The sequence below is a fragment of the Sceloporus undulatus genome, chromosome 1 (genome assembly GCF_019175285.1).
Source record: "Sceloporus undulatus isolate JIND9_A2432 ecotype Alabama chromosome 1, SceUnd_v1.1, whole genome shotgun sequence".
NCBI classification, from domain to species: domain Eukaryota; kingdom Metazoa; phylum Chordata; class Lepidosauria; order Squamata; family Phrynosomatidae; genus Sceloporus; species Sceloporus undulatus.
Genome location: NC_056522.1, coordinates 334651997 through 334679948, shown reverse-complemented (window position 1 = coordinate 334679948; position 27952 = coordinate 334651997). Strand labels below are relative to the sequence as shown.

General features: G+C 40.4%; 2 protein-coding genes across 5 annotated transcripts in view; one reads left to right on the top strand and one right to left on the bottom strand.

Annotated features, from left to right (window-relative positions):
• The window catches only part of LOC121924560 (protein only RNase P catalytic subunit), a 60017-nt gene extending 47557 nt beyond the window's left edge, over positions 1-12460 (bottom strand). The window contains exons 1-4 of one of the 2 annotated variants that reach the window (XM_042455967.1): positions 12353-12460; positions 10373-11566; positions 7950-7997; positions 6860-6992 (exon numbers count right to left, since the gene is read on the bottom strand). In XM_042455967.1, coding sequence (XP_042311901.1) covers positions 6860-6992; positions 7950-7997; positions 10373-11367 — 1176 coding nt within the window. In that variant the 5' untranslated portion in view covers positions 11368-11566; positions 12353-12460. The remainder of the gene's footprint in view (positions 1-6859; positions 6993-7949; positions 7998-10372; positions 11567-12352) is intronic. The other variant, XM_042455968.1, reaches the window with a different exon arrangement.
• Positions 12461-12552: 92 nt separating this feature from the next.
• The window catches only part of PPP2R3C (protein phosphatase 2 regulatory subunit B''gamma), a 32054-nt gene continuing 16654 nt past the window's right edge, over positions 12553-27952 (top strand). For 2 of the 3 annotated variants that reach the window (XM_042455972.1, XM_042455971.1), the window contains exons 1-9: positions 12553-12754; positions 18791-18918; positions 23183-23287; positions 24375-24487; positions 24640-24737; positions 25371-25441; positions 26583-26715; positions 27554-27609; positions 27692-27767. In XM_042455972.1, coding sequence (XP_042311906.1) covers positions 12706-12754; positions 18791-18918; positions 23183-23287; positions 24375-24487; positions 24640-24737; positions 25371-25441; positions 26583-26715; positions 27554-27609; positions 27692-27767 — 829 coding nt within the window. In that variant the 5' untranslated portion in view covers positions 12553-12705. The remainder of the gene's footprint in view (positions 12755-18790; positions 18919-23182; positions 23288-24374; positions 24488-24639; positions 24738-25370; positions 25442-26582; positions 26716-27553; positions 27610-27691; positions 27768-27952) is intronic. The other variant, XM_042455970.1, reaches the window with a different exon arrangement.

Sequence of the window (27952 nt, the reverse complement as noted above, 5' to 3'; positions counted from 1 at the left end):
TAAGCCACAGTATACATCCAGAAGTATCTTTTTTAATTATTCATCAAATCGGAGAGAGAGGGGGGGATGGACTATGTTATGTCAGTAATACGTTCCATATTATTGTGACTCCCCCCTCTCCCCAAAATTATGCATATCCTGTGAGTGTGTGGAGACAATCAGGTTTAAAGGTGTCACAAGAGTCCCTTTTTCATTGTTTTTTAGGCTGGTCAGTGCAAAAAGCTAGAGTTATTTTTGTTCCTTTACTGTGTTAGTTATTGCTTTTAAAGACTTAGATGTTTGGGTCTATGTTACCTACAGGATCACTTTCTCCCATATAATGTGCCCTGTACACTCAGGTCCACTGAGAGACATCTAGCCCAGTCAGCCAAAACAAGGCTGTTACCCACAGAAAATTTTCTTTGACTGCCCCCAGATTGTAGAAAAAACTGCCAGATGAATTTATCAGCTCGAGATGCTGTATGAGTTTAAATCAGCAGTAAAGACCAGTCTTTTGTGATAGACCTATCCAGACTAAAGGTAAAGGTTTTCCCTTCACTAGATTGTCTAGTCGTGTCCGACTGTAGGGGGCAGTGCTCATCTCCGTTACTAAGCCAAGTGCTGTCAAAGACAACTCCGTGATCATATGAACAAAATGCTGTTACCTTCCCACCAGAGTGGTACCTATTTATCTACTTGCACTTTTACGTGTTTTCGAACTGCTAGGTTGACAGAATCTGGGACTAGTGACAAAAGTGCGCTCCATCCCATGGCCTCGAACTGTTGATCTGCCAATCTTGTAATTGTCAGCATCTTAACCACTAAGCCACTACTTCCAGACTACTGTATTTTTAAATTATGGATTGAAAGTATTTATTGATGGATTTTAATATGTATTAGTCTTATATGTTCTTTTAACTGATGTTATGTTTTGTGTTATTTGTTATTGTTCCTTGGCTCAATCCACAGGGAGAGACAGTTGAGAATTACTACTACAAAAATCTACAGGCTTGCATATTGTGTTGAAACAATTGGACTACATTTATTTCAAAAGGCTTCAGTGAATTGATATGCTTTTATAATTCTATCCCTATGCAATGTCCATTTGAAAATATGCTTTTGTTTTATTGAGTTCAACAGTTAATAATTGTTTTAGTTAAATTAGGAACACTAGATGTGTTTCAAAACATAAATATAAATTATAAACATCATATAAACACCTGTTTATATGCATTATCACTACCAAACACAGTATTAGATTACTTGTAAGATTATTATCATCTGTGAAATGTCTTGAGGGCCCTTTTAAAATTGAATAAATAAATCTTGATACATTTGCTTTGCAATAAGTCTTAAACTATTTTGCCAGCATTGAAAGATGAATACAATATGGGGTAAAACATGGTTCAATATGGAATAAAAGGGACATGGAAAGAATAGTAAGGAAGGGTATAGTCATCCTTCAACGTTTGTGGCTTTGATTTTTGTGGCTTTGATTATTTGCAGATATGATTAATATGTTCACTCTAGGAATCTCTAGGTCCTCTGATGCAACTGTTAGATGTTGATTATAAAGTCACTCTGGAGGACCTAGAGATTCCTGGAAAAAACACTTATCTAGGCATCTGTAGGTCCTCTAGTGCAATTCTATGTCATTGTCCACTGGAGGCTGAATAGAGTTGTGCTGGAGGACCTAGAGATTCCTAGAGAGTTAAAAAATAGTAGGTTGTTTATTTGCAGTTTTCCCATTTTCATGGGGGTCCTGTGCCTCTAACCCCAGCAAATGTGGAGGGAGCACTGTAATTAAGAGTCAGACTGGGTAGGCAACAAGAAAACAGATTAAAAGGGAATGAGCGTATGCAAGATGACAGAAATCATACAAAATTATCTGTTAGTTGCTAGAGGTTCAACAGGGAAATTACTAGATAATTTATTACCTGGTAAATATTTTAATTCAATTTGCAAAGAAATATTAATAGATACTTTATGCAAAGATGCTGAATTAGACCAAAGACCTAACCAGTTCAATATCCTGTACAGGTTGAGTCTCCTTTATCCGAAAGCACCTTTGCTTTATGATGGTTCAGTGTACAGAAAGTTTGTTTCATGCACAAAATTATTTAAAATATTGTATAAAATTACCATCAGGTTATGTGAATAAGGTGTATTTGAAACATACTATTAATTTTGTGTTAAGACTTAGAGGTGAAATGGACAGCCGAAAGCAGATTCGGGCCTTAGCAACTGCATGGCACAGCCCCAATCAGCCTTGAAAAAGGAGCAGCAAAAAGCTGGCTTTGTGACCACACTGCAGATGCTCCGGCAGTGTGTAGCATATAAACGCTGTGCTGCCGGAGCATCATGAAGCCACCCCCATATAAACAGCCGGCTGGCTTCTGGGCAGCTTGGAGGCATGCAGTGTGCAAACAAAGTGCACCCAAGCTGCCCAGAAGATGGCACAAAAGGGCCATTTATTTCGGCCCTTAGGTACCATCTCCATGATACAGCATTATGCATGTACAGTGGGACCTTCTTGTCCACTGGGGTTTGGTTCTATGTACACAAACTTTGGCCTGAAACAGACAGGCCAAAAGGAGCAGCTTCTGACTGCTTTGGGGGCATGGCATGCAGACAGCACACATCCCCGATGCAGCCGGAAACCACTCTGAGGCCACTGGCAAATGGACCAGTGAAACACCCTCTTTGGTGGTGGCTCATTGGCCTGTGGTTCCAGGTTGATTGTGGCTGGAAAAACCAGGAGCCACTCCAAGCCACCCGTCTGCTTTGCTCCTCAGTTTCATGCACAAAAATATTTAAAATATTGTTTATAAAATTATCTTCAGTATATGTGTATATGAAACATAAATTAATTTTATATTTAGACTTGGGTCCCACCTCCAAAGTACCTCATTAGGCATATGCAAATAGTCCAAAATCAGAAAAAAATCCAAAATCCAAAATACTTTGGTCTCAAACACTTCAGATAAGGTATACTCAACCTATATCTGTGGACCCAGCATGGTGTAGGGGTTTGAGCACTGGACTATTACTGTGGAGACCAGGGTTCAAATCCCAGTAGGATGATGGAAGTAGATGGGGTGATCCTGGACAAGCACACTCTCTATGCTACAGACAACAGCAATGGCAAACCCCCTTTCGAGAAACATCCCAAGAAATCCCCATGATAGGTTCACATTAGGGTCACCATAAATCAAAAGCAACATGAAGGCACACAACAACAATCTTATATCAACAGAAACAGATAAACTTTATTTTGCTGAGGTCTAACTGTAGTACTTTCAGCTTCATTTGCTCACAATCTGTCTTAATTATCAGTTCCATTTCAAATGGGGGGGGGGGAAACAACCTAATTTAACACAACCAGCTGAACTTTCTATTTCACTAAAGAATAGATATGATTCTGTGAGCACAGGCAATTTATCCCATTGTGACTTGGAATACTTGTATTTCTTGACTGAGGAGCAAGAGATTTTGTGAGATTTAAAAAAACCTCAGCAACTCATTTATTTTTTAGTCTGTTCCTCTGAGTACTAGGGTTATCAATGCTTGTCTCCTTGGCTTAGAGGAATAACTAGAACAACATTTAATCCACTTAATACAACAGCCCACACAACTATGGCTAAACATATATATGTCAATCAAAAGGTACTGTGTAGCTATTTCACCTTTTCCTCCTTAAACGTTTTCTTCTGGTATGACAAAAAGATAGGAGTAATGGTAGAACAACACATTGGAGGGTTGCAAACTAAAAACATTGTTGTCTGGATCACTTGTAAAATTATGTAATGGATGTAGGGTCATCAGGGTGTATAAAACTCTCATCTGGAAGTGATGTAGTGGTTTAAGGGTTGGACTATGACTCTGGGGAATAGGGCTCGAATCTCTGCACAGCCCTAGAAACACACTGGGTAACCCTGGGAAGTCACACTCTCTCAGCCTCAGAGGAAGGCAAAGGCAAACCCCCTCTGAACAAATCTTGCCAAGAAAACCCCGTAATAGGGTTGCCATGATTTAAAAACAACCCAAAGACACTCAACAACAGTCTGGAAGCACCGCAAGTTGCAATTCACTAGAGGTTTACTTTGTTCATAATAATGTGAGTGAGGTTAATGACCTTAATTATGCTCTGGCTGAGAAATGTATGTTATAAATACTCTTTCTAACAGCCTTCATTAAAAAAAGAAAAAGAAAATGGTAGTACAAAAGAAGAGATCCTATAGACAATTAGCAATAATTATTTTAAATTCAACAATTAATTCACATTTAATACACACACAAAACACCTGAGCTGATTCATAGTGTGACTAAGTAGGGAGGGGAATGCCAATAATGTGTACACACATTTTACAGTGAGTCACTGTGGCTTTGCAAGAAAGGGCACATGTATACCCACCTGATTATAAATGCAGATTACTCTAATGGGTATTAAAATAAAGAGACAAGCAATAATAATTACTTCCATAAGATTATATATACGCTAGAAACCAGAAAAAACTACCAGCCTTCTTTGCCACTATGGAAAGAAATTTTAATGTTCTAGTTTCACTAGATACAAGAACAACCGTTCTATTTAATGTAGGAAGTAATGCTATAGTACATTTTAAAAACTTTCCAAGCCTTTATACTGTCTCTTCTTTGAAACATGAAGATTTAAGAACTTTCTATGAAAAGTATACCCTTCCATTCTTAGCACCAGGAAACACAAAAAGTTACATTTTTAATATGAACCGCAAAATCAATCTTAAGTATATCAGAATAGCCTACAGACATTTCCTCTGTGATGGTACACCATTTATATCTGTTTAGGTCTATCAACCAGAAAAAAACATATAGTCTTCCATGCAGTCCTAAAAAGTAAATACCGTTGTTCCCATTAAAAAAAAATAACATCTTAAAAGCATATTTGCTACAACAAACCCAAACTTGTGATTGCTGCCTTCTCGGCTACTAAAAAATTACCCTATTTGAATACTTGCAAGTGTATAAATAATTAATTCTGCACAAGACATATGCTAAATTGTTTTTGAAAATAAAGAAATGTATTAACTGAAAGTAAGATGTAATAATTTAATTTACATTTGATTTCCTCCACATACAGCAGTTGCATAAACTATTATTAGCTGGCTTTGGAATCTCCCTAAATATCCAATGTTTCTCTAAATATAACCATTCTGTTATAAAGGCTGAGCTGTTCCCACCATAAGTTCCTTCTGGAAAAGCCCTCACTGTGCTTAAAATACCTGAACATTTCCAACCAGGAGAAATGTTTAATATTGAGTTCATAGGATAATCTAGACAATGATCCAAGAGATTATTCAAAGACTAGCATATTGCTAAAGCAGCCACAGGAACCTTCCTCATCAGCCTGAAACACACAGGCCAGAAACGGCAGCTTTGGCCCAATCTGGGGGTATGGTGTACAGATGACACGTGCCCCAGGATTGGGGTGAAGCCACCCCACAGCTGCCTAGGGCAGTCTGGGGCCACCAGCAAAAGCTACTCAAAAAAAGCACGCCTTGCTGGCGGCCCATTCACGACTGTGCTGGCGTCTGGCCTTTAGTTAAAAACACAAATTAAAAATTAATTTATTGTTAGGTTCATACCAATGTATCAGAATTCCCAGCACAATTCATCACATTATTTGATGCATTCCTACTCTTTAAAAAAAAAGTCAGTGCCTTATATATTTTATTGCATGAAATACAAATAACAAGTTCTATAAATGATGGTCCAAATACACTGCAGAAATAATCCATTTTGAGACTGCTCTATTTGCCCTTGCTCAACGCTAGGAAATTCTGGTAATTGTAGTTTTTGTGAGACATTTACCTTCTCTGTCAGGGAGCTCTGGTGCCACAATAAAGTACAGTTCCCAGAATTCCCTAGCACTGAGTCAGGGTAGTTAAAGCAGTCTAAAACTGGATTATTTCTGCAGTGTGTTTTGGACTGATGTTAGATCCTGTGGTTCTGACTAAAAAAATTTCTAATCCAATGATCAGATTAAACTATAACAGTTATATTTTGAGTCTGTGGAAATACTAGATCATCTCCACAATTACTGACCCAGCTAATATTGCATGTCATTAACATATGAAAGCTGCAACATCAGCACCATCTAGTGGGACTTTTCTTTCCATTCCAAGAATGCAAATAAGACAAAGTGAATTTCTAATTCCTAAAGACCTTTTTATTTAATATATGGATGTGCACCCCATGGCCCTCCAGATGTTGCTGAACTGCCATTTCAATCAGCACTTGTCATCACTGCCAATGGTGAAGGATGACAGGATTTATAATTCAACATCTGGAGAGCTATTATTTGCCCACCCCAATAATATCTTTGATGGATATTTAGTCCTGCAGTATCTTAGGATGTTTTTAACTTTGCATCCTTTGGTGTTAAACTGTAAAATACCAAGTAGACAAATTCATGCATAACTGCCAAGTTATTACTGACAAGATGGAATTGTATGCTCACAATCATACAACACATGTTGACAAGGCTCCAGTCTTTCTCATTTGTAAAAACATTTCAGAAGTGAGTTTGTGATGCACAGAAGTAAAAACACACCAAACAAATGAGTAGCAAAAGCTATCAGTTGCCTGACAATACACTTTCAAACACAATGTAGCTAACACAGAGAATTCTCTTCATTCTATAGCACATATACAAATACACTTTGATGATATGATGCTGTTTCTGGTTTTGTCTTCCCATGTCAGGTGGAATAGGATACCATTCAGCTATATGACTCAAACATACATGAGCAAACATTTTAAACAAAAGATGATCTGCCAGAGTGATGGCAACATTACAACTGTGTTACAGATATTCAATAAATATCTCCTTGCAACGCACCTGGGGAGTTGTTTTTCGAAATGTGTCCGTTCCTTGTATAACATCCTTTATTATTTTATTTTTGAGAATGTCATATTCTTCTGCAGACAGATTAATACTTTCCAAGAACTTCTCACAAGATGGGCACTGTCCACTGCCATATCAATAAAAATCACACAACAGTGGCTTTATCAGCAATTTATAAAACATCAGTATGTTAAAAGTTGATTCTTCCTAATATAACAATCAAATCAGCCTACTATTTAAGCAAGAGTCTAGTAACCATGTAAGCAAAAGTCCACTCTGTTAACATGGAAATGCAGGTTTGTAGCCTCTGAGTAGGACAGTAGAAAATTCACATTTCATGCTAGGAATTTTTGTGGACTTTATTTGTAAAAATGGACTCCAAATGAGGTAAAATTGGCAGGTGTGTTTACAAATCCCTAGATCAGTGGTTCCCAACCTTCCTAATGCTGCGACCCTTTAATACAGTTCCTCATATTGTGGTGACCCAAACCCATGAAATTATTTTCATTGCTACTTCATAACTGTAATTAAATAGGTGTTTTCCAATGGCCTTAGGCGACCCCCATGAAAGGGTCATTCGACTCCCAAAGGGGTCCCGACCCACAGGTTGGGAACCACTGCCCTAGATCATAATCTTGCAGGATAATGTCAGAAGAGTTCCACTAACCTCACTTGAAGATAGCAACAAAGTATGGCTATGATCTGAATGAGTCTGAGGAACCTTCAGCTTCTACACTTCTTCCTCCATCATAGGCATAAACAGACTGGGAGTTCTGGCCTCCAAAAATTGTAGTTCAACATCAAAATGTAGACTACAGTCAATGGTTTACTAAAACACACCAGCTTTATAACCCATGGTCTGAAGCTGCGGGTTTTCAGTAAATCATAATTAGGATGAATCAGTTTCTCTGAATTCAGAGACAATGCTAAATTGCAATTAAAAATGGAAGTGAAACTTAGAAATACTGAAAAGATGACATATAGTGGTAATCAATAAAACCTCATCAATTTAATAGACCTGAGCATAATTTAGTAGAAAAATCTAAAAGATAACCTATTGCTAGAAATTAAGGTATAGCCTTACCTATTTTTCACAGGAGTTAAGTTTCCCTTCCAGTTTTCTCCTGGAATGCTACAAAAGATTGCGCAAAAAATAATTTAATCATGGTCAAAAGAAAAATTTCCTCCCATTAGATCAAACCTATGCCTATCATCCTATACATACCTTCCTTTAGGTAAGACCTTTTCAATATTGTGAATCTTACTTCTAAACAAACATGTACAAAAGGGGTGTGAAATGTGCAACCCTTCAAACATTCTTGAACTGCACCTCCCAGCCCAAGGAATGCAAGAAATTACCAGTACAACAACTTCTGGATGGCTATTCATTTCCCACCCCTGATGTATCATCAAATGCACAACTTCAATTATAAGCACACTTAACATGGACTTTTTGAAAAGTTAGATGTGTTGCACTATGTCTTAAACTAATTTATTTTACGCCGGTATTATCAATAGGTTACTCCAAAAGATTATCTCCAGTGGTCATCTCCAACAGCATTTGTACTATGCATGAGAGAGATCCAAAAGAAGCAGAATGTCAGAGGCCACATGACTGTTTCCTTGCATTGTTTATTAATATAATGAGTAATCTGATTCCCAAGTCCAATTACGCCTACACACATACATGTACTGACCCCTCCAACCCATATACATACTGTGAGTCAAAACAATGTCCCTCTTTCTTGCTAAAGGTAGTTTTATTCACATCTCCACAGGAAGCCTCTTCTCACAAAAATATCATGACCTAGAATGGAGAGCCAGCATAGCGTAGTGATCTGAGTGTTGAACTAAGACTCTGGAAATCATGGTTCGAATTCCTTCTTGGCCATGGAAACTCATTTGGTGACCTTGGGAAAGAAACACTCTCGTAACATCAGAGGAAGGCAAAGTCAAAGAATGGAGCAAGCTTGTTTTCTGCTGCTCCAGAGAATGGGACCTGGAGCAATGGATTCAAACTACAGGAAAGGAAATTCCACCCTAACATTAGGACGATCTTCCTGACAATGTAACAGAAATTTCAGGTAACTTAAAAATCTAGGACTGACAGAGCAAAAGAATTGGCAAGAGGACTTAGTAATTGAAAATCCCTAAGTTTATTTCCAATTGTCGACAAAGGAAAACATTGAACTCAGTGGAATTCAAGTTCCAAAAGGCTGAGGCCCCGAACAAGACAAAATGGCTCTTTTTATATTATTGAAGACGAAGCTTCTTCAATACACCTGATTGGCTAATCAGAACAGAAATACATGCATACATTAAAACTGCATCATCACTTCTTACCCTCTCCTTTAGGAATTCAGCAGTTTTCCTTCTAACCTTGCTTCTGAATGTCAACAATGTATCCTTATCTCAGTAGTTTATGTTATGTCTTTCTTACTGGTGCCAGCTTCCATTTAGGTCAAGATGCACTCATTATTCCTTTGGTCTAGTTTTTTTCTAAACTCCAAGCCTCTATTTTAAAAACTATCTCTCTGACTGACAAAGGTGACTCCATCTTTCTATAGCTTTTTATTTCAACATGGAATTTCCACCACAACACTAAGAACTGTTCAATAATGGAACACATTTTCTCTGAGTGTGTAGAGTCTCCTTCTTTGGAAGTTTTTAAACATTTAAACAGAGGCTGGTTAGCCATCCGTTGGGAGTGTTCATTGTGTATTCTGCATGGCAGGGGGTTGGACTGGATGGCCCTTGGGTGTCTTCCAATTCAATGATTCATGATTCCTGCCAAGAAAACCCTATGATAGGTTTGCCTTTGGATTGTCATATGTTGGAAACGACTTGAAGGCACACAACAAAACCTAGAACTTGCTATAACCTATGTTGTTGTGTGTCAAGTTGTTTCTGACATATTGGGGCAAAAGAGACCAGCCATTTGCACTGACTTGGGGGTGGTGTCAGAGTGTGGGGTTTAGGTGCTGCATGCTCCAAAACTACCTCCAAGCTAGTTTCACACCTCCCGCCCAACCATACAGTGCCACTTTTTTTTTTGTGCCATCAAAAAGCCAGGTTGGGGGCATGGTATGCAGTTGCCACAGCCCCAACCTTGCATTCAAAGAGGCGGTGTTAAGCCGCCCCTTCAGGGCCGTCTGTTTCAACCCATAGTGACTCTAAGGTGAAACTACAGTGTGTCCTGGAGCTGTGAGTGTGTGACTTGCCCAAGGTCACCTACTGGGTTTGAATGGCCAAACGGAGAATCAAACCCTAATCTCCGGAGTCATAGTCAAATGTTCAAACCATTATACCATACTTGCTCTCGCTATAACAATACCAGGTACCTGTACAAGGATACAAACTGCAAAGATCTCACAGAAGTGATATATATTCCCAGCCAACAAAAACAAGACTATAAGTTAACGGGTTGCTTATAATGATCAACAGTTGATTTTAAACAATTTTCATACAAGAGTCTGGGTAGATGAAAATAACCAATAAGTAACTCACCTTTCAAACCACTGCTTTATGCTCTGCATAAAAGCTTCTCCGGGATAAACTTGATTATCTCTTAAGTAGTTAAGGATGGAAATTAGTTCACTTTTAAAAGAGGCATCATTTATACACTTGCCAGTGTCAAAGAAAATTTGCATTGTTTCTAACTTTGGTGTCACATCCTTACCTAGCATCTCATGAAATAGCTTGCATGCAATACTGATTTCTTGGTTTGCAAGGGCTCCCCTGATGCAGTCTCCATAGTTTCCCTTTGAAGGGATTATGACTTTTTTCATTTCCTCTAGCAGTATCAAGGCCTCTCTCCAGCGCTGTGAATCACTCAGGCCTTTGATAAGAAGACTAGATCCTGATGTATCTAAAGTCTTAAATCTGACTTTCATAATATCATGAATATCATAGATCTCTTTTGTCTGTTTCTGAGAAACACACAAAACCAAGTACTTCACCAAAAGACCGTATCCAATATCTCCGTCTCGCTTAGCCACTGCAGCTAGTAAGGATTTGGCCACATCTACGGGGCTGTTGTGAACGATCATTTGCTCAAACATACAGTCTTCAAACTTTTTAGTTCCCACAAAGTCTCCCATCATCTTTTCCCACTCCTCAGCACTTAGGGGCCGTTCTGGAGGAGAGAGTGTCATCTTCTTACTAGAAATAATAGGCTGCTCTCCACTTGAAAAAGCATCATGAAGCACCGCTCTCTTCTTCGATGCGCCAGCAGCAAACAGATTGAAAGGGCGAGGAGAAGACCAATCTTTGCCAGATCTTCTCTCCCCTTTACCTTCTTCTCTTTCCTTGGAATGCCACATGGCAGCGGCAGGATGAAGTGCTTTCGGATCCACTGATTTTGCCCTTTGATATGGTGTGGTAAATAAGAAGCACCCAAAAGTTGTAGGCAATTGTTGAGGTCTTAGCATAGGGCAGAACATGCCATAGTTCTTCAGTAATGTCTGTAAAACACAGTTGCTGGTTCGGATAGAAAATATCATGATGATGAAGATCTGGAATCCCAAGAAAAAGTCCTGTAGTAATAAGCCTAGGGTTGTGTTTCATTAAACTTGGTCGGTATTTACAGTCATCCTGATCATTTCAAAATGTAAACAAGGCTTGATATGATCTCATCTCTAACATTCTCACACTTGAATCATAAGCAGAATGATGTGAGCTTTCCAGTCAAATCAGGCCAGGCTGCATAAAAAGAAGATATACAGTGATTTAAGTACCTCTCCAAAACGACACAAAATGCAATCTAGCATTGCAACCCATAATCAAAACCCATGTCTGCCTATGACAGCTTCCCTGCCTGAGTTCCTAAAACACAATCCCTGTTCTTCAGCGTTTATGTGGGAGAAGTCTGTAAAAAGTTTGAAGAATGAGAAGATTGACAGGATTACTAACGGGAAATAGTTTGTCTCGGTTTTCAATGCCTTCTTGACAAATCAAGGGACCCAGCAATACCTCTGGATCTAAGAGTGCTAGATACATCCTCATGGACGCATTCTTGCGCACTTCCCCAGATGCTACACATGATGCGACCATCATTAGCCAGCTGAGAAAGTCTCTTGCTGCAATGCAAAAGGGCACAAAACACACATAAACACAGAACCAAAGAAACTGCTGTGAAGGGAACTCAGACTTTCCTCCCACAAAATCTTATTCGCCTCTCCTCAGAAGTCAGTCCAATGGACAACAGCTCCCAGTATTGAGGCCGCTTTAACTGCTAGGGAATCCTGGGAACTGTAGTGTTTGGGAGACATTTGGCCTTCCCTGTCAGAGAGAGCTCTGGTGCCACACTAAACTACAGTTCCCAGGATTCCCTAGGCTCCAGCCAGGGCAGTTAAAGCGGCCTCAAAGTGGGTTATTTCTACAGATTATCCAAGCGGTCGTTAGGTGAAGGGGCCGCATGGCATGCTGGGAACTGTAGTGCCCGTGTCCGCTCTGAAGGGGATAAAAGCCCAACAGCCCCCAACCGACCTCACCGACGCCATGAAGAGGCACCGCGGCGAAGACTTCATCAGAAGAATACGGACGTTCGACGGCAGAACCGCGCGCGGAGCACTCTCAGCCAATCACAGGGCTCGAAGCGCATCAGCTGACCCGCGCGCACGTGCTCTCCAAAAGCCAATAGGGGGTCGAGAAGTTAAAGAAGAGCGGAGGTGGTGGCAGCCATGTCACTTAAGGGCACGTGGTCTATTTTCCTCTGAAAGGGTTCATTGGTGTCTGCTTTTGCCCACACTTAAGATGGCGGAATCGGTTGTGATGCGGTTCCCGTTACCCGGATGTTACCGTTGTTAGGAAAGCGGGCTGCTTCTTGACTGGGCCCGAATATGGACTGGAAGCAGGCGCTGAAGAAGCGGTTGGCCGTGGGCTCCGACCGTGAGTGCTCGCGTCGGGGAAGGAGCGGCCGGATGGCGCCGCTTGAACCACGGAGGGATGGGGCTGGCATCTGGGGGAAGGGTCTGCTCTGCAGCGCCGTCGTCCACGCTGCAGAAATAGTCTAGTTTGAGATCGCTTTAGCTGCCCTGGCTCAGGGCTAAGGAATCCTGGGAACTGTAGTTTGTTGCGGCACCAGAGCTCTCTCTCTGACGGAGGAGACTCAATGTCTCCCAGAACTACAGTTCCCAGGATTCCCCAGCACTGAGCCAGGACAGCTAAAGCGATCTCAGACTGGATTATTTCTGCAGTGTGCTTTGGACCTCGCTCTGCATCCACGCTGCAGAAATAATCCGGTTTGACACCTCTTTAACTGCCAAGGCTCAAGACTGTGGAATTCTGGGAACGTTGGTTTTGTGAGACATTGAGCCTTCCCTGTCAGAGAGCTCTGGCACCACATGAAACTACAATTCCCAGGATTCAATCGCATTGAGCCATGACATTTTAAAGCAGTCTCGAACTGGATTATTTCTGCTGTGCAGATGCAGCCTGGGGAAGACTTTTGGATGAAGTTCTCTCTAGCAGAGTTTTCTTCACAAATGACAGAAAGTGCAAGAAAGGGAGAACCAAAATGATGGCTTATTTGTTTAAATCCCTCAGAGTCTTTCTGGCACTTTGGATTAAACACTACTAAAAGCAGAGTGAAGGCCCCGATTCACAAGGTGCCCATACCTTTATCAGGTTCAGCTATTATTCCATAAAATGTGTAAGCCTTTGAATTTCCCAAAAGCATCTCAGGCTCGTCCAAAAAGGTAATTTGAGCTGTTGAAGTTTATGATCAAGTTCAGTCCCATCTTACTCTGCAACCTCCACTTTGGGACTGGGTCTAACCACCAATATTTCTGTTATGAATCTAGAAAATATGCGAAATGTTCCAAAGTAAACTACAGCAGCAACAAGCAACCTGTCAGTTAATAGTACAGTCCTGTGGTCAGTGTGTGGGGCTGTAGGTGGAGCAGGAGGTCTGCTGTGGATAGAGGTATCAAATCTTGGAACTACAGGGGAGTATAACACACACACACCCATGGGAACTTTTTAGAAACAAAGTGAAGAATGCAGCATTGATTCCCCCTTTGTAGATAGTCACATTTTTACTTTGTGTGTGCCTTTGCCTTCTCATCTGCGGTTGACTTATGCCTTCCTCACGAATTTCATAGAGTTTTCTTAGGCAGAAATACTCAGAGGTGGTTTCACCAGTTTATTCTTCTGAAGTACAGCCTGCAGCACCTAGTACAGTGGGCCCTTGGACCGCAAATTGGCCCTTGGCAACATTTTGTTACTGCTATGTCCTGCATCACACACACACACACACCCCTTGACTAAGCATAGCATGAAACTAGCACTGAGCTGAGAAGGGCTGTTGTTGTCACAGCAGTAGCATCTACAGCCTCCGTTGTCGCTGTCTGGCATGCACCAGCAATAATGTGTTGCTAAGGGCCAGGTCCCTGCACCAATGACCATGATGATGGAGACCACAGCTTCTTCCTTCTGCTCCTGCATTATGCAGTGTAAATGGAATTGCACTCACAGATGTAGTCTCATAGAGTCTTATCAGCAAACTTCACACAAATATTCCTTGACACAAATATGCCTGAATTACTTAAATATTCTTTAACAATAGGTTCATCTGTTTGGTAAAGTTTTTAAAGTCTTTTTATCTTCTGTCTTGGGTCCCTTTTTGGGAAAAAGGAGGCACAAAAATGAAATAAATATAACAAAATAAATAATACTTTAACAGTAAAAGAGGTACCAATCACATATGCACACACATGCGCGCGCGCACAGACACACACTTCCTGCCTCAGCAATGAAGTCTGGAAGAGCCACTGATGAAGCGGAGGGGTGCTTCTTTTACCGCTGGCTCTCTCCAAATGGACTCTTCACCTCCCACTCTCCGTTGTCCACTGCTGGTCCACTTGCCTCCACCTCCTTATCTCCACCTTCTGTGAGGAGACAAATAGGCTGGCTGCAGACAAGTGATGACAGGCAATGAAGGGTCCTTCTGGGGACAGCCTACTGTAAAAGTAGACTTCTTGATTTCCCTACATTGAAAAGTGGCTACATCTATGACGCTTGGACATTTCCCCATTGCAGCAGAGAAGCAGCCTCTGTCCACTGCTATGGCAAAACACCAAAGAGCCACCGTGGAACTGAGGAGCCCCAAAGTTTTACCCTCAACTTATCCATGGGTCATACTAAAATCCATAATTTTGCCCCCCAAAACCTTCCCTCAACTTATACATGAAATTGGCTTATAGGTGAGTATATATGCTATATATATGAGCAGACTTGACTCTGGCAAGGGTGTATAATGTCTGCCATCTTGTGGCCGTCAGGCATTAGAGTTTTATCTATAAATTTTATCTATAAATTTGAATGGTCTGGACTGAATTTTAAAAAGCAAAATGATAAAACCTCTAAATTCAGGTATAATACTTCTCTAGGAAAGTTACCAACACAGCTTAGTTTTAAAAAGTACTCGTGCATCCTAATTTTGGCACTCAGTACTCTGCTGAGCAGTCTTTGGAATCTAGTAGACTGTTGCTATTTTAAATGCAAATACTTGTGCAATTCAGGTTGACACATCATGATCTACTTCAAATGAGAAGCTTATTTTAATTAAAGGAGATTATGAGGGGGAGGGGGAATCATAGTAGAGTCTTACTACTGTCCTAACTTTTATTTATTAAAATTATTTCTATGTTCCCCCCAGGCCACAAGGTCTCCCAAGCTGATGTACAAATAAAAACCAATTAAAACAATACAAAGATAAGAATATTTTTAAGCCACATTCAAATACTCTTTACAAACACCTGAAAACAGTCTAAAATAATACTGGAGTCCTGTTTTGAAACAGTTAAAGCAGCAATTTCAAACATTGGAACAGCACTGTTTTGTCTTTGCACCAGAAGTTGAAAGAGATGAGGCCAAAAACGGGGGAGAACAAGTCTGAGGGAGGAGTTCTAATAAGAAACGATCAATCAAATATAGATACAGTATAAAGAATCAGATATGTTAGGTTGGTAACAGATCTATATAGAACACACTTAAAATTTCACAAAGGGCAACAAACCATAACAGAAATGCCCTGTTGGGGCAGAATAGTGACTGTTTATAAAAGAAAAAAAATGGAATAAGAGTATTTTTGTAATACAGTTGGCTCTCCCCTTCTGTGGGCTTGCCATCTGCAGATTGTCCCCAATGGCTGCATGTGTCTGCATTCACACCAATACTGTTATGTCCATATTGCACACCATTGGGAACGACAGGACTTGACGTCCCGTGTATTTTTCTTTCTTCAGGGGAGTCCAGAACAAAACCCATGTGGGTGCAAAGAGCCAACTAGTATTTTGTATAAGTGGGAAGACATATCCTATTGCAGCATATCGTAGGCTCCACATTTGATGGCATCAAATATATACAGAATATTGTGCATACAGTCGGCCCTTCTTATACATGGATTTTTTATACACGGATTTAAGCATAAACAGTTTGAAAATGTTCCAAAAAAGTATAAATTTACCTTGATGTTCCATTTTTTTTATTAGGGACACCATTTTGCTATGTCATTATACTTAATGGGACTTGAGCATACACGGATTTTGTTATACACGGGGGATCTTGAAACCAAACCCCAGCGTATAACAAGAATCCACTGTACTTATTCTTAAATGAGAAGAACTCCTGTATACTCAATTATTGTGTTAGCACATCATGATAGGCTCTGATGTAGTTTATTAAAATTTGGCTTGTGGTTTGCAGACCTAGAAAGCAAGTGTTGTGTAATGGTTAGAATGCTGAATTGGGGCATGGGAGATCTATGTTTAACCCTTTCTAAGCCATGAAATTCAAGGGGGTCCTTGGGCTCATCAGTTTCAATCTCTGGCTGCATTTGCACTGCAGAAATAAAATAGATTGACACCACTTGAACTGCCATATACCTGTGCTATAGAATTCTGGGATTTGTAGTTTTGTGTGATATTTAGCCTTCTAGAGAGCTCTGATGCCACAAGAAACTAAATCCCTGATAGCACTCGGTAGCATTGAGCTGTGGCAGTTAACGTGGTGTCAAATTGGAATATTTCTGCAATTCAGCTGCAGGCTATGTCATACCTACCTCATAGTGTTTTGTGAAGGTAAAGCAAAAAGAAAGAGATCCGGGTACCTTGAACTGATGGCAAATATAAATGTAGCAAATAAGTAAAATAATCAACAAACCTGCCTCTATTAATAAGCTGTTGTTTTAGTGTTCAAATACATAGCCATGAAAAGAGATCCCACCTCAACATTAGGAGGAATTTCCTTACAGTAAGGGTTGTTCAACACTGGAACACACTCCCTCAGAGTGTAGTGGAGTCTTCTTCCTTGGAGGTCTTTAAGCAGAGGCTGGACGGCCATCTGTCAGGGATGCTTTGATTTAGATTTCCTGCATGGCAGGTAGTTGGACTGGATGGCCCTTGTGATCTCTTACAACTTTATGATTCTATTATACTAATCTATTTCAGTTTTAAAAGATACAACAGAATCTTCTACCATCCTTGAGACTAACAGAGAAAAGCAAATTTCTCACATAAGCTTTAGTGGACTCCACTGCATCTGGTGGAGTGGATTAGAATTAACAAAAGCTTATGCTAGAAATTTATTTTTCTCAGTCTCAAAGGTGCTACATGATCCTCTTATATCTTTAAGATGTGGTTAGTTAGCCCGCCACAAACCATTATTTGTTTTTGGCTTAAAAACTCTGACCTTGAAATTGCCACTATGGCTTGTCTTCCAGTTGTCCACTCTGAAACAAGAGCTGACAAAATGGAGGGGAGGGAAGGGTGGGGAGAGAAAGCCATTGTTTGTTTGTCTATCTGCTGTGTAATCTTATGGTTTAAGCAAAAAAAAAAGGTTAATGCAAATCATGGTCTACAATGAGCAATGCACTAATGCACCCATTGTGATACTTTACAGGACTATTAAACATATAAGAATGTCCCAGCAGACTAGGAAACAAAGCAGTCCTGCAGTAATGTGAATTTGTTTATTTATTAGAATACTTCTAATCTGTTTTGTGTGGCAAAGTTTCTGCAACACGATTTACAAAGGATCTTTTAAAAAACAAAAGGTTGGAAATGGAATTACAAGTTACTTCTTTTCTTGCCATAGACATGGAATATTCTGAGCTATAAGAGCAAGTCTTTCACCCAGATGCATAACAGTAGTTATAATCTTTGTTTGTAGCCTGTTTTCCTGTAATTTTTTTCTATTGGCAGCCTTGCTTTATTATGTATTGATTTATTTGCTTCTATATAAAAAAATCATGTGTTTCAGTACTCCTATTGTTTGCTGCTTTGTTAGGTGCATTGGAAACATTTCTATCTTACTGTGCTGCTGAAAAAGATATTGTCACTCTAAAATAGGGGCCAAGCTGCTATGTATAAACTCATGCAAGAAAATCACAACAGCCACTTTTCTTATTTCAAAACAGCTTTCAAGAAGAATTAGAAGAATGTAGAAACAGCAAGAGCAGATTAATGTTTCCTTGCCTTCCCATCTCCAGACAAAATAGTCCAGCGCAAGATGTTTTTTCTCCCTGCAGAGTATCAAACATGGAGTATCTTTCTAAGAAGCTATCAGACATTTATTAAATGCACATGGCTGTAATTCTTTTGCCCTAAAAACTGTTAGAGTGATTATTCAAGGAATGTTTTCAACAGTAATTAATAATTACTTTAATTTATGTGGAGAAAGCAAAAGGTCATTTTGTGAGTAAGAGCTTTTATGAGAACTCTGCTGGAGAGACTGCATCCTCTGAGTGGTAAGGAATTTTTAAATATAGTGTAGCTTTGGAGGTTGAAGGGAAATTGGGCAGAGAAGCCAGAGGGAGAGACACCATATTTGAAGTTATAGTCAAGTGGTTATGCAAGATTCATTGGCAATGCTGTTAAATATATGGACATTTGTTTAAAGTGTTCCCTATCTTGTGTTAATTAGGTAAAAGGAGTGATCAAGAGCTGAAGGATGAAGAAATGGAGCTGTTTACAAAGTACTATCTAGAATGGAAAGGAGGAAGAAAAGCTCCCAATACCCCTTACATGAACATACCACGCTTTTATTATAGGGTAAGTAGCATTCTCAGAACTACTATATTTTAGTTTGTTGTTTTTTAACAAAAAAATACAATTAGGTATTTGCTAATAGCAAGTAACAATAGCAAGTACATTTCTATACTGCTTAACAATGCACTTAAGTATTCCCTAAGCCAGGGGTAGACAACCTTTTTGAGCTGGGGGCCGGGTTGCTGTCCCTCAGACAACTGGGGGGCTGAAGCCGGGGGGGGGGGGGCTTCCACGCAGCCGTGGGAAGGGAGGGAAAGGGCAGGAGGCCCGATGCGGCTGCCGGAGTCCTGTTGGAGGGCTCCAGGGGCCGCACCAAGCCTCCTAGAGGCCCACCGCCATTTTGTTTTTCAAAATGGCAGCGAAGTCTCGCGTGACCTTTCCTGTCGTGCCCCGCAACGGGAAAGGTCATGCGAGACTTCGGCCGCCATTTAGAAAAACAAAATGGCGGCGGAGTGGCGAGATAGTGGGGCAGCAATTGGTGGCAGGACTGCGCAGGGGCTGGCCGAAAGGCCTCCACAGGCCGCATCCGGCCCATGGGCCGGAGGTTGCCGATCCCTGCCCTAAGCAGTTTACAATGTGTAAAATGGGTACTCATTTTAGCGATCTCAGAAGGATGCCAGACTAAGTCGACCCTGGAGCCCATGGCTGGTATTGAACTCCCACCCTTGTGACTGTGAGTGAGTGGCTGCAGTACCGACATTTAACCACTGCACCACCAGAGCTCCTAAATTGCAATTACAGCAAATTCAAAAAGTGAAGGCCTTCGAAGAATTCAGGTGTGGGTCGAGGGGAAGAGTCATAATCTTTTCAAAAGCAAGGTACAGTATGGATGCTTGCACAGAAGGACATTTGGTCCTTCACCTTTAATATATAAGTGACATTATTCTGAGAGATTATACACACTTCAGTTGCTGTTCACATTAACTAGACCTAACAGATTTGCTCCAGACCATGTCACACCTTTCAACTGACCTCTGCTTCAGTTCCTCTTTTTCTCCAGTCTATCTATAAAATGACAATATCACAAGCTTGTTGGGAGGGTAAACACTATAAAATTGACTAAATTACTAAGGAAGGTCAAGGAAGAAAGTGCAAAGATAGGCTTGTTACTGAACATAAAGAAAACAAAAATAATAACCATGCAGTATCTGCATAAATTCAACATAGACAATGAGGAAATTGAAATAGTTAAAGATTTTCTTTCCCTTGGATCAAACATTGCTCAAAAAGGAGACTGCAGTCAAGAATTAAGAAGACTAGGAATAGAAAGGGCAGTGATGAAAGAACTAGACCAAATCCTAAAGAATAAAGACAAAACAGTGCTAAAGTTAGAATCATCCAAGCCATTGTATTCCCCATCACCATGTACATACCTGAGAACTGGACAATGAAGAAAGGAGATAAAAAGAAAATTAACTCATTTGAGATGGGTTGCTGGAGAAGAGTGCTGAGGATACCGTGGACAGCCAAAAGAAAATAAATAGGTCCTAGAACAGAACTCCCCTGGTAGCCAAGATGACTAAATTGAGGCTATCATATTTTGGTCACGTGGTAAGAAGGCACGACTCATTGGAAAAGATACTGATGCTGGGGAAGATAGAGAGAAGTAGAAAGAGAGGATGACCACATGCCGGATGGATAGACTCAATCAGGGAGACCATGGGCCTGAGCCTGCAGGACCTGAGCAGGGAGGTGGAGAATAGAGGGGCTTGGATATATCCTATTCACAGGTTCGCCATGAATCAAGATCGACTCAAAAGCAGCTAACAACCTTCTTCACATAGAGCTATGACATCTCTTTGGTTTCAAAGCACTGGCTCCATAACATATACACATATTATTTTTATGTTAAAGATTACAATGTTACTATAATTTGCAAATACTTACATCCCTTTTCTTTCAGTTGCATGCTATTCCAATTTGGACCAGTATGTTGAAGACATTTACTCCTGTGTTGGACAAATTTATTTCATGTTATATTTTTGCACAATTTGTCTTGGGGAGTTTTTTCTTGTGGTTCTTTTTATATCCAGATTATATCCACGTTGAGTGTGGAGAAAGAAGACTATGGGACAAATCTATGTGAGGAAAACCCTGTTACTAAATTTAGAGAAGACTAAAAAAAAGTTTATTACAGCAAAATGTTCCATGTATAAGGCAGTCCTCTTGAGGATTCTTTCTTTTGCTTATTGTATTCAACATAGCATCTGGGAGTTTCTTCCCAGTCTCTATTGTTTCTCCTTATGGAAGGGACATTGCAGCACAAATCTGCTGTCTCTTCTATTCTGCAGACATACATTCATCCTTTTGGTGCAGATCCCTGCTTGAACAATGGTCAGAGTCTGTAGAGACCACTTGGCCTTTTTTTTCACTCCATGAACCATTTCCATCTAGTGTGTCCTTGCCTTACGCGGGGGATCCGTTCCGGACTCACCCACCCACCCCGCATAAGACAAATTCCATGTATGCTTAAAACTCATTGAAACTAATAGGGTTTGGGCGCAGCGGCACACGCATGATTTCCTCCTTGTCGTGCAGCTTTCAGCATATAGCCGCCTATGACGCGGGCACACTATATCATGGAGAGAGAACAGCAAGGCAAATTCAGATCATCTGGCTGGACTCCCCATAGCCAAACCTGAACTGATGAGGAAACCACAGTGGTGTTAGGTCATTGGTCCATTGCTGAGTTCAGAACGTGCCTACCAGTACAGTGGTGCCTCGGGTTACGAAATTAATTCGTTCCGCCATTCCCTTCGTAACGCGAAAATTTCATAACCCGAAATAGCTTTCCGTTAGCGCTGGAAGCCTATAGCATTTGAATTTCGCGCCGAAATGAATTTCGTAACCCGAAAAATATTTCGTAACCCGAAACAGTTTTTGCCAATCCAACTTTTTCGTATCCCGGAAATTTCGTAACCCGCGCATTTCGTATCCCGAGGTACCACTGTAGTGATATGTAGGCTGTCCTAGTCAAGAAGATAGCTGAAGAGGGGTTCCTGTGTACACAGATTCTGTGCAGTAGCCAAATGAAGGAGCTTCACGAAGCATATTATGGGCAAGCCATGGGCTGTGCCAGTTTGCTGCCAGTCTTCAATGAGCTGAATGAGATTTTTGGTGAGGAAACAGAAACTGTTCTATCTTCTATTGTATATGAGCCAATAGCCCTCTGCTAGTGGTTCATCCGGGATTGTCTTGGAAACCAGTACATGAAATGTTCTGGATGGTGGTAGACCTATGATTCTAACTCTGAAGCTGAGTCATCCTTTGATAGGGTTAGAAGTGCCACATGTCCCTTGCAGGAGATAATAAAGTTTAGATGGAATCAGAATGTGAAGAAACAGCCACCTTTCAGCTGCCTTCATATCCTGTTTGTTCATCATCCTTCAGTTTAGTAGCAATAGCATCTGCCTTGGAGAAGATTAGCACTCTACTTTGCAAGTACCAAATATTGTAACACTTGCCAGGACAGCTGCTGCTTAAGCTCTGCAACCATTATCCCCCATCTACCATTCAGAAGAGAAGTTGAACATGCAGGGCCAGGACAAAATTGCTGTAGGTGAGTGTTCCTAGTAACTTTTCTGTATCCAGTGAGGGAATTACTGCTGTTGTGGCTGAGCTTCTGTTTCTGTTGTACTTCAGGCTTTTCATTTAATAATTCATGGAAGGGAAGAGAGGGTTCATCACATGAGGATATTTGCTGCTGGCTACTGTTAAATCATTCTTCTCTTCCACTTATCACATGTCATTTTAGTAGTTAAATGTGTTCAAATTGAAAGTGTCTTTGATCTGTTTCCTGCTGACAGTCCCAATATTTCCTTGGGATGAATCTCTGCTCCTCTTTGTTTAGAAGGGATTGGAGAGGGTTGTTACATCATGCACCTGCATATTGGATTTTTTATTCAACTGTTATTAGAACTTTCATGCTTTGAAAACCATAGATTACAGCTGAACACTAAAACTGATGTCAATCCTTCACTAGTTTCTTTTGCTGTCTCTATTGTCAGCTAAAAGGATTGGTTTTTTCTTCCAAAGAGAGCTTCCAGTTATAAATACAAGTTTATTCATATTTCCTGTGCAAAGTTAGCACTAACAAATATTTTTCTGCTCTCTGTTTGCTGACTTCAATATTATATTGTTGTCCCAATGCCTACATATCAAAGCAGTAACATGATAGCAGTAATATTCTGCATTTTGAGAATCCTTTGGTCAGTATCACCCTATCATCCTACAACTGACAACTTTATTTGCTTGCTTGTTTATTTAGCTGCCAGCCGAAGATGAAATTTTATTACAGAAATTGAGAGAAGAATCTAGAGCAGTCTTTTTACAAAGAAAAAGTAGAGAGCTGTTAGACAATGAAGAATTGCAGGTAAGAAATGGGTGAAAATGTTTTTCTTAGTCTCATGTAATTTCAGATTAACCTCTTTGATATTTCATTATCATAAAAGTCTTAATTGTAGTGTCCACCCCAGACACCACAGGTGCATTCAAGATGTTCTGACTGCATTTAGAAGGATTATAAGAACTGTTGTCCAGCCCCACTCCCAATTGCCCATGAGCTCACACAGAAGTCAAGGATACTCTAAGAAAAGAAAAAACAGAGGAAGGAGGAGCAAAGGAAGGGAATAATAATTAATAATTTGTTTTATTTATATACCGCTATTCCAAAGATCATAGCGGTGAACAGCAAGTAAGCTAATTAGCAAGTAAGCTAATTTGCCCCCAACACTCTGGGTACTCATTTTAGCGACCTCGGAAGGATGCAAGCCTGAGTTGAGCTTGGGCCCTTTTGCTGGTCTTGAACTCGCAACCTTGTGGTTTCAAGTGAATGGCTGCAGTACAGGCATTTAACCACTGCGCCACCAGGGAATGAGCTTTCTATCACACTTAGGCTAACTTATTTTTGTTGTGGCAGGGGTGCCTGACTGTGTTTGTGTGGCACAATATTTTAACACTTTTGTTTAATTGTTATTTTTATTGGAGGCATATTTGAGGCTCAGATCCCACTTTTGCCTTATACTGTTTATTGGGCAACTTAGGCGCTTTACAGACCGCCCAAAAAGGGTGGTCTGCCGGCGCCATCATTTGCTGCATGGAGGAGCCCCAGCGGCCAAACCACGTGACTCCTCCGCGCAACAAAAAGAAGCTGCAAAATGCAGCTTCTTCTTGCGGTGCCCCTATGATGCCACAAGGCGCCAATGGCGCACTTGCGATGTCATAATGGTGCCGAGACGTGCGGACGCTAAGCGTCCACTACGTCAAAATGGCAGCGCCCATGTAGAATGGGCACCGCCATTTTGTAAGCGCTTGGCGCGTATTAGGTTTGGGGTGTCCGGAAAGGATGCCCCTTTCTAACCCTAGTACGTGCCGCACACGTACTTTCCGCCCGTGCGGAATGGGCCCTACTTGCCTTTTGTGATTGACCAGGCTCCAATGGTGATTGCTTGCCTTTTCAGAATTTATGGTTTCTTCTGGACAAACATCAGACATTACCTATGATGGCTGATGAAGCAATGATCAACTATGACAGCTTCCTGAAAGTTGGTGAGAAAGCTGGAACCAAATGCAAGTAAGGCCCCTTCATATTAAGAGTCAGGCTCTCCCACAATACCTACCCAGCCCTCATTTCCACAAAATAATTTAATTATGAAACTCACTCTTAGCTGTTGCAGAATTTACATTTGTTCTGCTGAGCTTCAATGTTGTGTTTATGTTTCACAGGCAGTTCTTCACAGCTAAAGTCTTTGCCAAGTTACTTCACAATGATCCCTATGGAAGGATATCTATAATGCAGTTTTTCAATTATGTGATGAGAAAAGGTGGGTTTGTATTTACAACAAATTGTGCAATAAAATGTGTATAACATGTTGATAGCAGTCCTAAAGGAAGAGAGCTTTACAAACCTCGGTAGGTTTGTAACATTGAAACTAGTGAGAATGGACATCTTTTCAAGGAAGAGTAGCAGACTAAAGCTGCATCCGCACTGCAGAAATAATCCGATTTGACACCACTTTAATTACCATGGCTCAATGCTATGGAATTCTGGGAATGAGCTAGCCTAAAAAGTTAACAACAAACTAAAATTCCCAGAATTCTATACCATTGCACTGTGGCAGTGGTGTACAACTGGATTATTTCTGCAGTGCAGATGGGTCCTAAATCTAGTGCAACCACACTTGAGACAGAAAGCAGTTACCGTAAGTAACTTAAATGGGAGTTTTATTTCTTAACATCAAGATTGTGGGGTTACAACTCGAACAAGAAGATCTTAACTTCTCTAAACTTCATTTTATAGTAAACTTAAAAGGCTGGGGCTTTTGGAAAGATTATTTAAATTTTATTTTTAACTTTCTTTTTCTGTCTTGAATGTATTTTTAGGACTTATTTTGTCTTGCCAAGAGCTTTATATGCCTACAAAAAAGTTCCATCTTATTATTTTTCTTCTATTTCAGTTTGGCTATACCAGACAAGAATAGGCCTCAGTTTATATGATGTGGCTGGGCAAGGTTACCTCAGGGAATCAGTAAGTGACGAACATTAAATGTGTAATTTATGTAACTGGTATAATGGATTTTTTTTTTTTTTTTTTTTTTGGTGTTTTGAATTATCTCTGTGTGAGAGAGGGCCAGTGTATATGAATTTTTAGTATTCAGGTATTGACATAGAGTTATATAATCTGGAAGTGTAGTGCAATGATACAGTGTAATATAGAGTGTAATATAATGGACTCCACTTAGACTCTTCATATACTTCAATCCAAATAATGTGCATTTATTGTATAATATTTTCTTATAATAAGTAGCAGTGTTATGTTTTGGGAATTCCAGTTCAAAGGTTATCTTAGGTCCGTTACAGACGGGCATAAAGTACATCCCCAGGACGTACTAGGGTTAGGAAAGGGCATCCATTCCGGATGCCCTAACTCTAGTACGTCCTGGGGATGTACAAAATGGCGGCGCCCATTCTACATGGGTGTCAAGATGGGGGCGTCACCTCCGTGCCACCTGGGGCGCCCTTTCCACGTAGCCGGAAGGAGCTCCATTTTGGAGCTCCTTCCAGCTTTGCGTCGCTGGCGCAGCCTTTAGATGGCTGTGCCAGCGACGCAAAGCAGAAAGGGGCCAAGGGGCCCCTTTCTGTGTGTCCCCGCCACCGTTGGGTGTCCTTGGGGCATGAAGCCCCAGGGGCACCCCTTTCCAAGTCGCGGGGAAGCAGCCTGGAAAGTGGCGGATCGGAGCCTCAGAGGTTGCCACTGTGGCAGCTGAGGCCAATCCAGCAGGGAAAGGGCCGGATACAGGCCGCCCGAAAAGGGCGGTCTGTAACGCGCCTTAGCATCTTTATACTGATTGACAAAGCTGCTCATATGTATTATGTATTCTCTAAATTCTGTTGTGGTTGTAAAGTCTCTTGGTATCAAGAGTATCAAGAGCTCAAGTATCAGGGAGGAGACAGAAATGTGTACTGTGCAGGGCAGCTAGGAAGCAGCTCATTTGGAGTGTTCACTATTATTATTCTTGTAGTATCACAGCTTGCATAGGAGAGCAGTTGATGCCAAAAATACACCATCTTGCCCCCTGTGAAGTACAAAACCAGTGTAAAAAATTCCACTCCAGTCATGAGGACTCCTATTGTTTAACCATATATTTTTTATATTTTTTATTGTCCAGGATTTAGAAAATTATATTCTGGAACTCATCCCCACATTGCCACAGTTGGATGGTTTAGAAAAATCATTTTACTCATTCTATGTCTGCACTGCAGTAAGGAAATTCTTCTTTTTTCTAGATCCTCTTAGAACAGGTAGGTTCACATTCTATGATTCTATAATTTCTTTCTTGTTTTTCTAAGTAGATATCAGTTTTGCAGTCTAAGCTTTTCCCTGTGCTTCCATAGAAAATACTGGAGATGTTCCAAAGTTGGGTAGACATTGAGCCCTAAAGCTAGTTGCTTTTTTGGCCTAAAATAGATCCATTGATTCATACCAGCTGTTTGCATGAAGGGAGGTCTTTGCCGTGAAAAGTGGCATGCATAAATTAAGCTATACCTGAAGGATCCAGCAATAAAAACAACAAAAAATTACAGTTGAACTTTCATATCCATGAGGAATCTGTTCTGGAACTGGTGGATACGGGGGGAAAGGTAGGAATTCAAGACCCATTGCCCCTAATGATAGTGCTACATGCATGCAGCTACTAGTGCAGCAGCATGTACACACCACTTTTGGGGACAATGGCATTTGCCTTCACGGATGCCTAAATCCGTGGATAGCAAGCCCGCAGATAGCAAGGCCCCACTGTGTACATGAGTATGGCTTGAAAACGTTTTTTGGTTATTAGTTTGTGTCTATGGTAAACCTTCTTAGTGGAATTACATTCTTGCTTCTAAACTGTATGAAATGCTGATATTCGGGGGCTGTATTATTGATATACTACAGTAGATTAAAATAGCTTTTATTTTGTTCTGTCCAATTTTTCATGCTGAAAGATTTTTAGTCCTTAAATTTATTTTCTGTCAAGGACCATTTAAGATAAGATAGCATAACATAAATAGAGTGCAACTATCCTTGAAGACTCAGAATATCCCACCAATTAATTATTACCTTGAAATTTTTTAATTTATTTTTAAATTTGTCTTCCAGGGAAGATAAAAATACAAGATATTTTAGCTTGCAGTTTCCTTGATGATTTATTAGAGGTAGGCATTTTCATGTATACTTCAGTTTTTGTGTATTTTTCCTACTGTTGATTGCTAACTCTTTATTTCCATAATCATTCAGTTACGGGATGAAGAACTTTCAAAAGAAAGTCAAGAAACCAACTGGTTTTCTGCTCCTTCTGCACTGAGGGTTTATGGTATGTCCCCATCAGTATAATACCTTTTATTATATCACTTTATCTTCAAAATGTAACATTGTTTGCAGATTTTTGTTTTATTCACTTTTATGTGACTAGCATTATATAGACCCATTTGCCTCATTAATTCAAAATTACCAGTGGTCACAATACTGTTTAATAAGAGGTACAGTCAGTGCTTATCC